This window comes from Lycium barbarum, chromosome 3 (genome assembly GCF_019175385.1).
Source record: "Lycium barbarum isolate Lr01 chromosome 3, ASM1917538v2, whole genome shotgun sequence".
In the NCBI taxonomy this organism is placed as follows: Eukaryota; Viridiplantae; Streptophyta; class Magnoliopsida; order Solanales; family Solanaceae; genus Lycium; species Lycium barbarum.
Genome location: NC_083339.1, coordinates 64,642,120 through 64,653,278, shown reverse-complemented (window position 1 = coordinate 64,653,278; position 11,159 = coordinate 64,642,120). Strand labels below are relative to the sequence as shown.

Sequence of the window (11,159 nt, the reverse complement as noted above, 5' to 3'; positions counted from 1 at the left end):
GAGTTCAGGTTCCACCACAGAAATCATCTTCAATTCCTCATAATGGGCTGGAAGTCTGGTGGCTTTAAACACATCGAAAGTCGCCTCTTGCCCATTAACTGTCATGGACATCTTCCCATCTCTCACTCGGATCACAGCATCAACAGTAGCCAAGAAGCCTCTCCCCATGATGAGAGGAACACTCTTATCTGCCTCATAATCAAGTATCACAAAATCAACCGGCAGAATAAATGGGTCTACCTTCACAAGAACGTCCTCTATAATACCATCAAGATAAGCAAGAGATCGATCAGCCAACTGCAAAGTAATAGTGGTTGGCCTAGGCTCTCCCAAACCCAACGTTCAGAACACAGAGGTGGGCATCAGATTAATACTAGCACCCAAATCACACAATGCTAGCCCAACTTCAATGTTGCCAATCATAATCGAAATTGTGAAACTGCCCAGATCTTTCAACTTTGGAGGGATTTTACTCCTCACTCTAGAACTGCACTCCTCGGTAAGTGCAACTGTCTCAAACTCTGTCCAACGCCGTTTGTTCACGACCACATCTTTAATATATTTCGCATATTTTGGGACTTCTTGCAGAAGCTCCACCAAAGGTATGTTGATGTGTACCTGTTTTAAGAGTTCAAGAAATTTCCTGCAAGCCGAATCTGCTTTCTGTTTCTGAAGTCGCTGTGGAAAGGGAGGGGGTGGTCGCACCACTTCCTCTACATGCTGATCTGCGACTGCTTGCTTTGGTTCAGCTCGCTTAGCAGGGATAAGTTCTGCCTCTGCTATGTTCTTCTTTTTTGGTGGCACTTCTTCTAGATCTCTACCATTCCTCAGGGTGACTGCTTTGCATTCTTTTGGATTCTTTTCTGTATCACTCGGAAGAGCACCCGGAGGTCTGACATTCTGCATAAGAGCCATCTGCCCCATCTGACGCTCAAGCTCGTGAATAGATTTCTGCATCTCACTCTGAATTTTCTGATTTTGCTGCTGCATCGCCTGATTTTGAGCTATGAGTTGCTTCATCATTTCCTCTAAATTGTTGGCTGGTTGAGCTTGAGGTTGCTGATAATTGTTCGGCTTGTGGAAATTCTGCTTCCCAAATGGAGTGTTGTAATCATTCCCATAATAGTTTCCCCGATTACCCATACCGCGATTCTTCTACCCCACAAAATAGACAGACTCTGGATTCAATGGACAATTGTTATAATCATGAGGTTCACCGCAACCTACACATGCTGCCTGCTGAATGTGAACTGGTTGAATCTGCTGAGCTTGAGGAAACACCCTCAACATCACATTAGTAAGAGTACCTATATCAGCCTGAATAGCTGCAACATCATGAACCTTAAGAACTCCAACGACCTTTTGTGGTAACGCCCGGCTAGTCTCGTTATACTCATGATGACCCTCAGTTATCATCTCAAGGAGATCTTCCATCTCTTCATATGTTTTGTTTAATATCTGACCTTGAGCTGAAGCATTCAGCAGGGCCCTTGATTCATGGTTAAAACCCTCCATAAAATAGTTGCCAATGATCTCCTTTGGCTGCATGTGATGGGGGCAATCTCGCAGATAGCCCTTATACCTTTCCCAAACGTGTGGTAGAGATTCGGAATCTCTCTGAGTGAAGTTAGCAATTCTTCCTCGCAGCTCCTTTGTCTTCTTGGGTGAGAAGAACCTGTCGATAAACTTATTTGATAATATCTCCCAAGAAGTGATAGAACCGGCAGGTAGATTCGTCAACCATTCCCTTGCTTCGCCAATAAGTGAGAACGGAAATAAGGACAGCTTCACATAATCATCGGGAACATCTCTATATTGGAAATTCTCGCTTAGCTCCACGAACTGCATCAAGTGCTTATGCGGGCCTTCACTAGATTTACCCATATACTGGCACATATGTTGCACCAGCCGCACTGTTCCTTCTTTTAGCTCGAAATTTCCAGTAATGTCAGGCCTAACAATAGCTTTAGCAATGGTCGCCAGACTTGGCCTAGCATAACTGGATAACAAAATTCGTTGTACTTGTGCCCTCGCAGCTGCTCTCTCTCCCTGTTCATCTGTGTTTCTTGCTCTATCTCTTTCTTCCTGTTCAAGAGCAAGTCTTGCTGCTTCGTTAGCCATTTGTCTCTGTCGTCGGAAGGTTCTCTCGATTTCTTGATCAAGATCAACTAACAGTTGTCCTGAACTTCTAGTGCTTGGCATAAACCAGAGAAGCCTGAAGAATCACAAGTAGAACAACGAAGAAAAGTAAAGACTTCAATAGAAAAACAAACCCAAATTAGAAAAACAGTAAATTTTTCTAAGTCCCCGACAACGACGCCAAAAACTTGTTGCTCCCAAACGCACACGCAAGTATACGTGGTCGTACAAGTAATATAGACTGTTAAGTCCAGATATCGATCCCACAGAGACTTAGATTCTACTGTTAAACTAATTCAAATTCGAATGAAACTATTCAAGAGAGTGAAAATCAAAATTGTTTGAGGTACTAAACTAAAACTGAAAAGTAAACAATTTGTGATGGGTGTTTTTATGACTGGGACTACGTTGACAAAGATTGTAAGAAATTTCAGATGAGAGAAAGATCTAGGGTTATGGCTTTCGACAATCCAGATGATCTTCAGACAATTCCACCGATTTTATTTCCTGGGTTACTAGTTGACGGGTTAATTATGCTTTATGATATTCTCTCGAACTAATCACAAGCCTGTAGATGTTACCTTAATGCCTATATCTCTATGGTCATCAACTGTAACAAGAACGCCTTTATTTTACCGTATTCAACTAAATAGGGCTAAAGGGTATATCTCTATCCTCAGTAGCGAAACGATTAAATCGAACAAACTCTATTTATTCTTATTACGTACGTGAATTCCCTTTCTCATGTTCAACCCACGCACCACAGATAGTGTCTAACTATTGGCCAGATAATCAAACAATTAAAATCAAGAATAAATAAGCAACCCACAATATGGAAAATCAATAGATAATAATTATCATCAAATCAACTTTCAAGTCTTTCGCCACAACCCTAGAACTAAGAGATTTAGCTACTCATGATTCGATCATAGACAAAAGAATCCATGAATAAACTAGGGTTGAAAAAGATGAAAAGTGAAATAACTAGAGAGAGAAAAGGGAGAACGGTGGCTTACAAATCCTTGAATAATCCCAGAATACCGTTCTCAGCTATAAAAACTTGTATATATAGGCTAGGGTAAAAATAATAAATAAGGAATCCAAATCCTAGTCTAATCGGGAAAACGTCCACAGAGTCCTGCTTTTCCTCCGCATCGCGGAAGGATCGCGCAATGATCTGCAGCTTCTCGCCTTCTTCACGCGATGTGGGTCGATCGCGCACCCTGATGACTGAGTTTGGTTGTTCCGTTTTCTTCACGTGATCCGGGTCGATGGCCTGACTTTCTGGAGCTTCTCGCGATCCTTCCGCGATGCGGAAGGAAAGTGAGGATCTGCAGTCGCTTAACTCTTCTTTTTAGTTCGTCCTTTTCGTTCAGCGACTCGCCACCTCAGCTCATCGACATATGCTAAGAATTCCAATCATTTCAAGCACATTTTCCATCGTTTGTCGTCATCATACCTATACACATGAAATATAACGACATAAGTTCAAATACGACGGTTACTTCATGAATTAAGCGATAAAAGTCATAAGAAGAAGTTGTAATACGACACAAAACATGATATTTGTGCCAAATATCAGGTCTCAATTTCTTTTTAAATATCCACTTGCTACTTATGGGTCTATAACCTTTAGACAAATCATGCAAGTCCCAAGTGTGATTAGAAACTATAGAGTCTAATTCACTTTTAATGGCCTATTTCCAAAACATAGCATCTATTGACCTCATTGCTTCATCATAAGTCTTAGGGTCTTCTTCCATTAAGTAGATAGATACTAATTCATCATTTAAAACATCAATATCACAATTCTCAGCCAAGAAAGCAGTAATAAAATTAGGACTAAAACTAGTCTTAATTCTACGTCTTTACCTCTTCTAATCTCAATTTCATGATCATTATCAACAACATTAGAAGAAGGCACAACATGAGAATTAACAGACATAGATGTAGAAGTATTATTTTGCACATCACTAGGCACATTATTTTTCAAAGGAAAAACATGCTCAAAAAATTATGCATCTCTAGATTCATAAATAGAATAATCATTCAAAGAAATAAATCTATAAGCAGCACTATTTTGAGCATAACCAATAAAAACAGTGTCAAAAGTCTTAGATACTACATTTACCATTTGAAATCAGGTATACCAACCTTAGCCAAACACCCCCACACTTTCAGAAATTAAAAGTTAGGGGAAAACCCTTTCCACAACTCATATAGAGTCTTGTCTAACTTCTTATGAGGGACTCTATTAAGAATATAACATGCAGACAAAACAACTTCCCCCTACATGTTGTCAGAAAGACCCGAACTTTAAAGCATAGAGTTCATCACTTCCTTAAGGGTTCGATTTTTGCGTTCAGCTACACCATTTTGTTGGGGAGTATAGGGAGAACTAACTTCATGTATAATACCATTTTTCTCACTAAAATCCTCTAGAGTATTGGTACTATATTCACTGCCCCTATCAGATCTAAGTCTCTTGATTTTCCTATCTAATTGGTTTTCAACTTCTGCTTTGAATTTCAAAAACATGCTTTCAGCCTCATCTTTAGACTTAAGAAGATATACCTTAGTGTATCTAGAAAAGTCATCAATAAAAGTAATGTAATACTTATTTCCACCTTTACTAACAGTGTTCTTGAAATCAGCTAAGTCTGAATGTACTAGTTCAAGCAATTTTGTCTTTCTATTAGTAACAGATTTAAATGGTTTCTTAGCATGTTTTGCTTCTACAGACACAGGACACTTAGAAAATTCATCAACTTTTACAGCAGGAATTAATTCCATTTTTCTAAGTCTTTTAATAGAAACAATATTAACATGACCTAGTTTATCATGCCATAAATCAACAGACTCAGCAATATAAGCAGAACTAGAAACACTTGCATTATTGATAATCTCTTGAACAATGTTCAGTACAAATAAGCCCCCACTAAGATACCCCTTCCCAACAAAGTCTCCTCCACGAGAAATAATTATTTTATCAGCTTTAAAAACAAGTTTAAGGCTTGCTTTGTTGAGAAGTGCTCCAGAAACTAAGTTTGTACGAAGGGAGGGCACATACAGAACATTGTTAAAGGCTAAAGTTTTTCCAGAAGTTAACTTAAGCAGGATTTTCCCTTTACCCATAACTCCAACAGTAGTGGAGTTACTAATGTAGACACACTCGCCATCAGTAGACTCCTCAAAGTCATGAAACAGCTCCTTATTTGCGTAGAGATGCGTTGAAGCGCATGTGTCCAACACCTAATCAGTCTTGTTAGCCACCAGATTCGCTTCAATGACGACAGAAGCAATCACTTCATTCCCCTCAGCAAGATTGGCTTGGGCAGCACCTTGTCCTCTCTGTTTTAAGTTTTGCCCTTGTCTTTGATTGCACTAAGCATCCCTGTGACCAAGTTTCCCACAGACGAAACAAGGTCCCTTGAACGTCTGAATTTGGTTCTCCGGCTTGTTGAAGTGATTCTTCTTCTTCCCATTTCCCTTTTTTCAGAACTTTCGTTTGTTTGCCTTTGAACCTGTCTTTCACAACCGTACCAGAAGTTTCCACAAGGTTAGCTTTATGAGAATTAAGGGAAAGAGCTTCCATCTTATCTTTGAGACGGTTTACCTCTTCGGTCCTCATGTGACTAGTCAGTTCCTGTAGAATCATGTCTTTCTTCTTATGCTTCAGTTGGTTCCTGTAATCACTCCAAGAAGGTGGGAATTTCTCAAGCAGAACATTGGCCTGAAAAATCTCACACATCTTCATGCCCTCGGTAAGAAGATCAGCAGTCAGGTTCTCATACTCATGAACCTGTTCCATAATTGGCTTATTGTCCACCATCTGGAACTTAATCCACTGGCCAACAACATACTTGTTCGTCCCTGCATCATCAGCACCATATTTCTTTTCCAAACTATCCCATATTTCCTTAGCAGATTTGTTAGTAACAAATAAATCAAACAGAGGGTTAGTCATATGGTTCAGCAGATGTCCTTTGTTATCCTTTGCATATTTTTTTTTGCAGCATCATCAGTAACAATAGTAGCAGCAGAACTACCAGTAGTGTCTGAAACATCAGTAGCAGTGTTAGCAAGATCAACAGGTGGTTCGTCAAATAAAACATAATCAACTTCTAATTGTTCAAAGAAAATCAAAAGTTTTTTAGACCAGTGTTTAAAATTGTTTCCATCCAAAGGTTCAAGGTTTGAGAAATCAAGCAGAGTTTTGTTCAAAGAAATAGTCATCTGATCAATATCAGTGTTTTAAAAGGCGGAGGCGCGAGGGCGTTTTACGCAGCACGAGGCGAAGCGCAAGTCCTATGGATCTATGGGGCTTATGTCTCATGTATCTTCAATTTTATAATTTTATTACTAAAAATTAAACAAAAGTAAAATTTTCATTAAAATTCTGCAAATAAATTCAAATATAAATCACCAGTAATATAAAAGAATTATTATAAATATTATTTGAGAAAGGTAAACAACCCAAAAAAATGAAAATAGCCAAGATTATCTCTAAAATGAAATCTTCAATCACTTCATCATCAATCTCCGGATCTATTAGTCCTTCCCGACCTCAACTAATATTTGCACTGACTTTTATTTGTATATCCAAATAAGGAGAAGGACAAAAAGTGTAAGAGCAATGAAAACAAATGGATAAAGTTGCTTCAAGAACAAAATGCTATGAAATCTCTATCATTACAATTTCGGCATAATCAACTAAAAAAAATATTTATCTTAGTGTTATTTTCTATGCTAGTTGCTTTTGTTATTTATATATTTTGGAAAAATCATTACAACATGATAATATAAAGTATAAATACCATTACACCAATAATAAAAATAATAATTTATAGCAAAAATACTTTTAAAAATAATAAAAATCAAAGTTAATGCCTGGGGCGTACGCCTTTACGCCCGAGGCTTACGCTTTTGCGCCCGGGACTTACGCCCCAAATTCTAGGGCGTACGCCCTATGAATCTACGCCTTTCATTTACGCCCGGAGTGTTTTTGGTACGCCTCGCCCCGAAACTCGCCCCGAAAATGCCACTGAAAACATTGATCAATATCGTATAAAATTGCTTTCAAATTGTTAGTAAAAATTTAGAACAATATTGATACAGAAACAATAAAACAAGAAAACTACTTATCAAAGTCACTGCCTTGAAAGCGATTTCAGGCTGATCACGGTGCAAATTGTTTAGCCTGGTATGCTTCCCAAGGATCCACAGCACTTCCAAACACTTGCACTAGTGGCTGAAAGTTTGGAGTTTGCACAAACTGAATTGCTCAGAAATCAAAAGGGAAAAAACGTATGTAGAGAAAATATGTTTTTTTTGGTGTGTGTGTCTCTCACCAAAGGTAGACCTCCAAAATATATAGGTATGAAAAGTGACTGTTCAGAAAAAGGGAATAAATCAATCCAACGGTTATGACCATAATAACTGAATAATGGATCACTTAATTGTATAGGTTATAAATCCGTGTAAGGATATATTTGAACAATTTTTGGGAGCCAGAAAAAAAAAAAACACAAATCGACCTGTCATGCCTACGAAGCCCAATTCTCATGTGCGTGAGACTTCTCTCTTATTTTTGCCCATTTACTATCCCAATAAAGTGCTTTTCAATATAAAATTGAAGAAAAGACTTTCCATCACCTGTGAGGGACATTTGTATTTCACATAGAATAAAAGAAAAGTAAGAAAAAGAACCCATAAGGAGACTTTGGCAAACATTACCAATAAAGACATGACTAAGTAATACATAACTCTCCCGTAGAGTAGAGAAGGAACTCTCAGTTATCATCATCATAAGATAATGATGGATATTTGTCTTCTTGGGCTGGCCAATATTCTATCTGTTTATATGCCAATTTAGTACGCTAAAAACCCAAGAAAAATACTCCAAACATCTATATACTAATCATATTCAGTCCTATATGTTCTGAATCTTCTTTCGTTGAGGTTCAAGGCGCACAAGTTGGCAGCAAGCAACTCGAAAAAAATCCCCTAACGCCTTTCTGCAATGAGTTAGCAAAAGAACAAAAACAGAAAAAGTTAGGCACAAGAAAGTCTAAAAGGATCACATTAATACAGTAAGATTCAACTTTCGTTTTTCTTTATAAAATGACAATATATGCTAGCTCCTTTGGATTTTTTTAAATTTGGTGCTGTTTAAAATCAACTAGTCATGTCGCGGCGCATGGTTCGTTAAAGAAAGAAGTGTTTCATATGAGTTTTTTTTTTTTCTATAATTTAAACTCGATATCTCTACCTAAAGAAAAATTAAAGGGAGAACCAATCTTTGGTGGTGGCTCCTTTGGAACCTGATTGTAATGTCAATATGTCATAACCAAATTTGCGTATTTCATGTTTTTTATGTTGTGTTTTGTGTACGAAATACAATTTTTTTCCCGTTCAAAAAAAGGAAAAAACTGTAAGTCGTACACAAAACACAACATAAAAACTAGAATTGACAAATGAAAATAAGAAAAAGATTCAGTGGTGATGGTGTGAAGAAGAAAAAGTAAGGCGGTGACTTTCCGTTTCTAGGTAGAGACATGATATCCCCCTCTAATTATGGGACAAGGGATGGGGAAAAGGTATCTAAAAAAGCAAGGATAGAAAAGGGTACCACTAGGACTATAGAGTACACAGGAGAAGAATGGTCCCTACCCTTTTAGGTTTAGAGTGGAGCAATGTTGGGGATATCTTGTAGAGATCTTCATCTACTGCTTTGGCTGCCCTTCTAGGTGGTGCTGGAACAGGACTTGCTGCTTTTTTCACTTCATCATCATATTCACAATTGCGCATCACCCACCCCTCCTCCGTTCCTGCTTTTTTCCCAACTGCTTCATTACTAGTTGCTTTTCTCTGTAGAACAAACATCATGCTTAATTCTCAGTTTCGTTTACTTTATTAGTAGTAATTCCGTCCGTTCAAAAAAAGTGTTTATTTAGCATTCACACGTCTTAAAAAAATATTAACTTTAAAAAAAAAATTGACTAAATTATCCTTAAGTAATGAGACTTGTACTAATTTATTGTCTTGAATAAATAGAGCAAATCAAAAAAAAAAAATTAATTCCTTCTTAGATCATATAAGTGGACACTTATTTCGAACCAAAATAAAAAAGCCAAGTAAAAATTTATTTTAAACCGGAGGCTGTAATAAATAATATCGCTAGGCACATCCCAATTGTCAGCAGAGAAAGGTCACTTAATCGCTTGCATAATAAAAGTGATTAAATAGAGTACTCCGAGTACTCCTTCCGGATTAAAAAAAAAGTGTCCATTTAATTTTTTTTTAGTTAAAAAGAGTATTCGCTTATCAAATTAAGAAAAAATTAATTTTATTTTTTTAGATTTTCCCCTATTAAGTATTATATGATCAAATCTCAATACATATTTAATTAAGAATAGTTTAGTCAAATTATTATTTTTAAAAAATTAATATTTTCTTAAAGTGTATGCAAATTGCTAAGTATACACTCTTTTTTATCCGAAAAAAGTACTACAAAGGTATATAGTGCCTTAATTAAATTCATAGAGTGGGCAGATTATGTCAAACCCATTTAACGCTATCACATGTTCAGCCTCGTATTACCCTCTCTGTTTATTTACAGACCAAAAAGTACCCCTCTTTAATAATTACGCAACTACTCTTAAATGTAACGTACAATAGAGGCTACTCGATCAATTTCTCAATAAATAATGTTTTACGTTTTTTATTTTGTTAACAAATAAATGGTGCTTTAAAATTTTAAAAAGAAATACATCTTATTCTTTCAAAAAAAAAAAATTATTTACATAATCAAAAATCATTAAATGACTTTTTTAAAAAAGAAGAAATTTAGAAAAAATTAAAATTTAATTAAAGATAAATTAGTAAAAAACACTCCTGAGAAATTCTTTAAGAAGAGTGAATAAACTAAAAACACCACTTATTATAAAACGGACATAGTAACACAAATAATAATGAGTAATTAATACTCTTACCTTACGACGAGGTACGACGATCATGGCGGGAGTAAGAATATCATTCTGGTAGAGATCTCCGGCCACGTACAAATCACGGTCTTCAGAGTAACTGTAACGAAGCAAGTCAACTTGCCTAGCTGATTCAAAGCACTGTGTGAAAGGAATTGGAAATTCATCTGTGTTACATAATTCCCAGCTACCAAATGCTGGAATGTGGCTCCCGTTCATCATGTAATAATTGCTCTCCTATCAACAAAAAATAAACCCACAAATCAGAATAACATATAAAATGTAGAAAAAGAAATTAAACATGAAGTGCTTACTTCCATTTTTGGGAGTATGAGTAAAGATGCCTGTACGTAGAATCTTGGAGATTGACCTCACAATTGACTACTACTAAGAGTTCAAAGTTACTATGAATATATGGAAAGGAGAGGAGTCTCCTAAAGGGGCTTGAAATGGGGTTGCTTTTATGTGTCTGAGTCATTGTTGCTCGTGGGCTTTTTAAAGGGAAAGGAATTATAGGGGCAGGGAAGTGGGGTACTGGGGACTCAAAGAGATACTACAAGTATTAACTTGTAAAAAACAGTAAAAGGTACAGAAGAAAAAAGGTAACACCAGAGAAAGCAAAAAAGCCCAGATATCCAACTACTGTGAGAAATAGACATTAGGGGTAGAGAAGTAATAGGAAATTACATCAATAACATTGGAAATTGCATCAATAACATTAGAAATAGGTCATCTTAAATTGGTTTGGTTCATGGATAATATGATTGTATACGGGTGAAATCGAGGTCAAAGCTACCCTCGATTTCCCGTTATGTTATGTAAGGATTTGGACCGTTATATGGGATTGAACGGGTTCCAACCGAGGGCCTCGTAGTCGAGACCTCAACATGGTCGAGGGCAAATATCAACATTGATTCAACCGAGACAGGAGGTGGTCGAGTTAATCAAGTATCAATCATGACCGAGCATAGCCCGAACGGACTAAGAGTACCGAGGTGGAATAAGAAGCAGTTGAGTAGATAAGCATGGGGGCTG

The 11,159-nt window shown here is 37.0% G+C and overlaps 1 protein-coding gene across 1 annotated transcript; it reads right to left on the bottom strand.

Annotated features, from left to right (window-relative positions):
- Positions 1-7,771: 7,771 nt before the first annotated feature.
- LOC132633898 (uncharacterized) lies at positions 7,772-10,600 on the bottom strand. The gene is made up of 4 exons (XM_060350292.1): positions 10,439-10,600; positions 10,134-10,361; positions 8,812-9,009; positions 7,772-8,156 (listed from the first exon to the last, which is right to left on the bottom strand). The coding sequence occupies exons 1-4, from the start codon at positions 10,442-10,444 to the stop codon at positions 8,103-8,105; spliced, it is 486 nt and encodes a 161-aa protein (XP_060206275.1). The 5' UTR covers positions 10,445-10,600; the 3' UTR covers positions 7,772-8,102.
- Between the last annotated feature and the right edge of the window lie 559 nt (positions 10,601-11,159).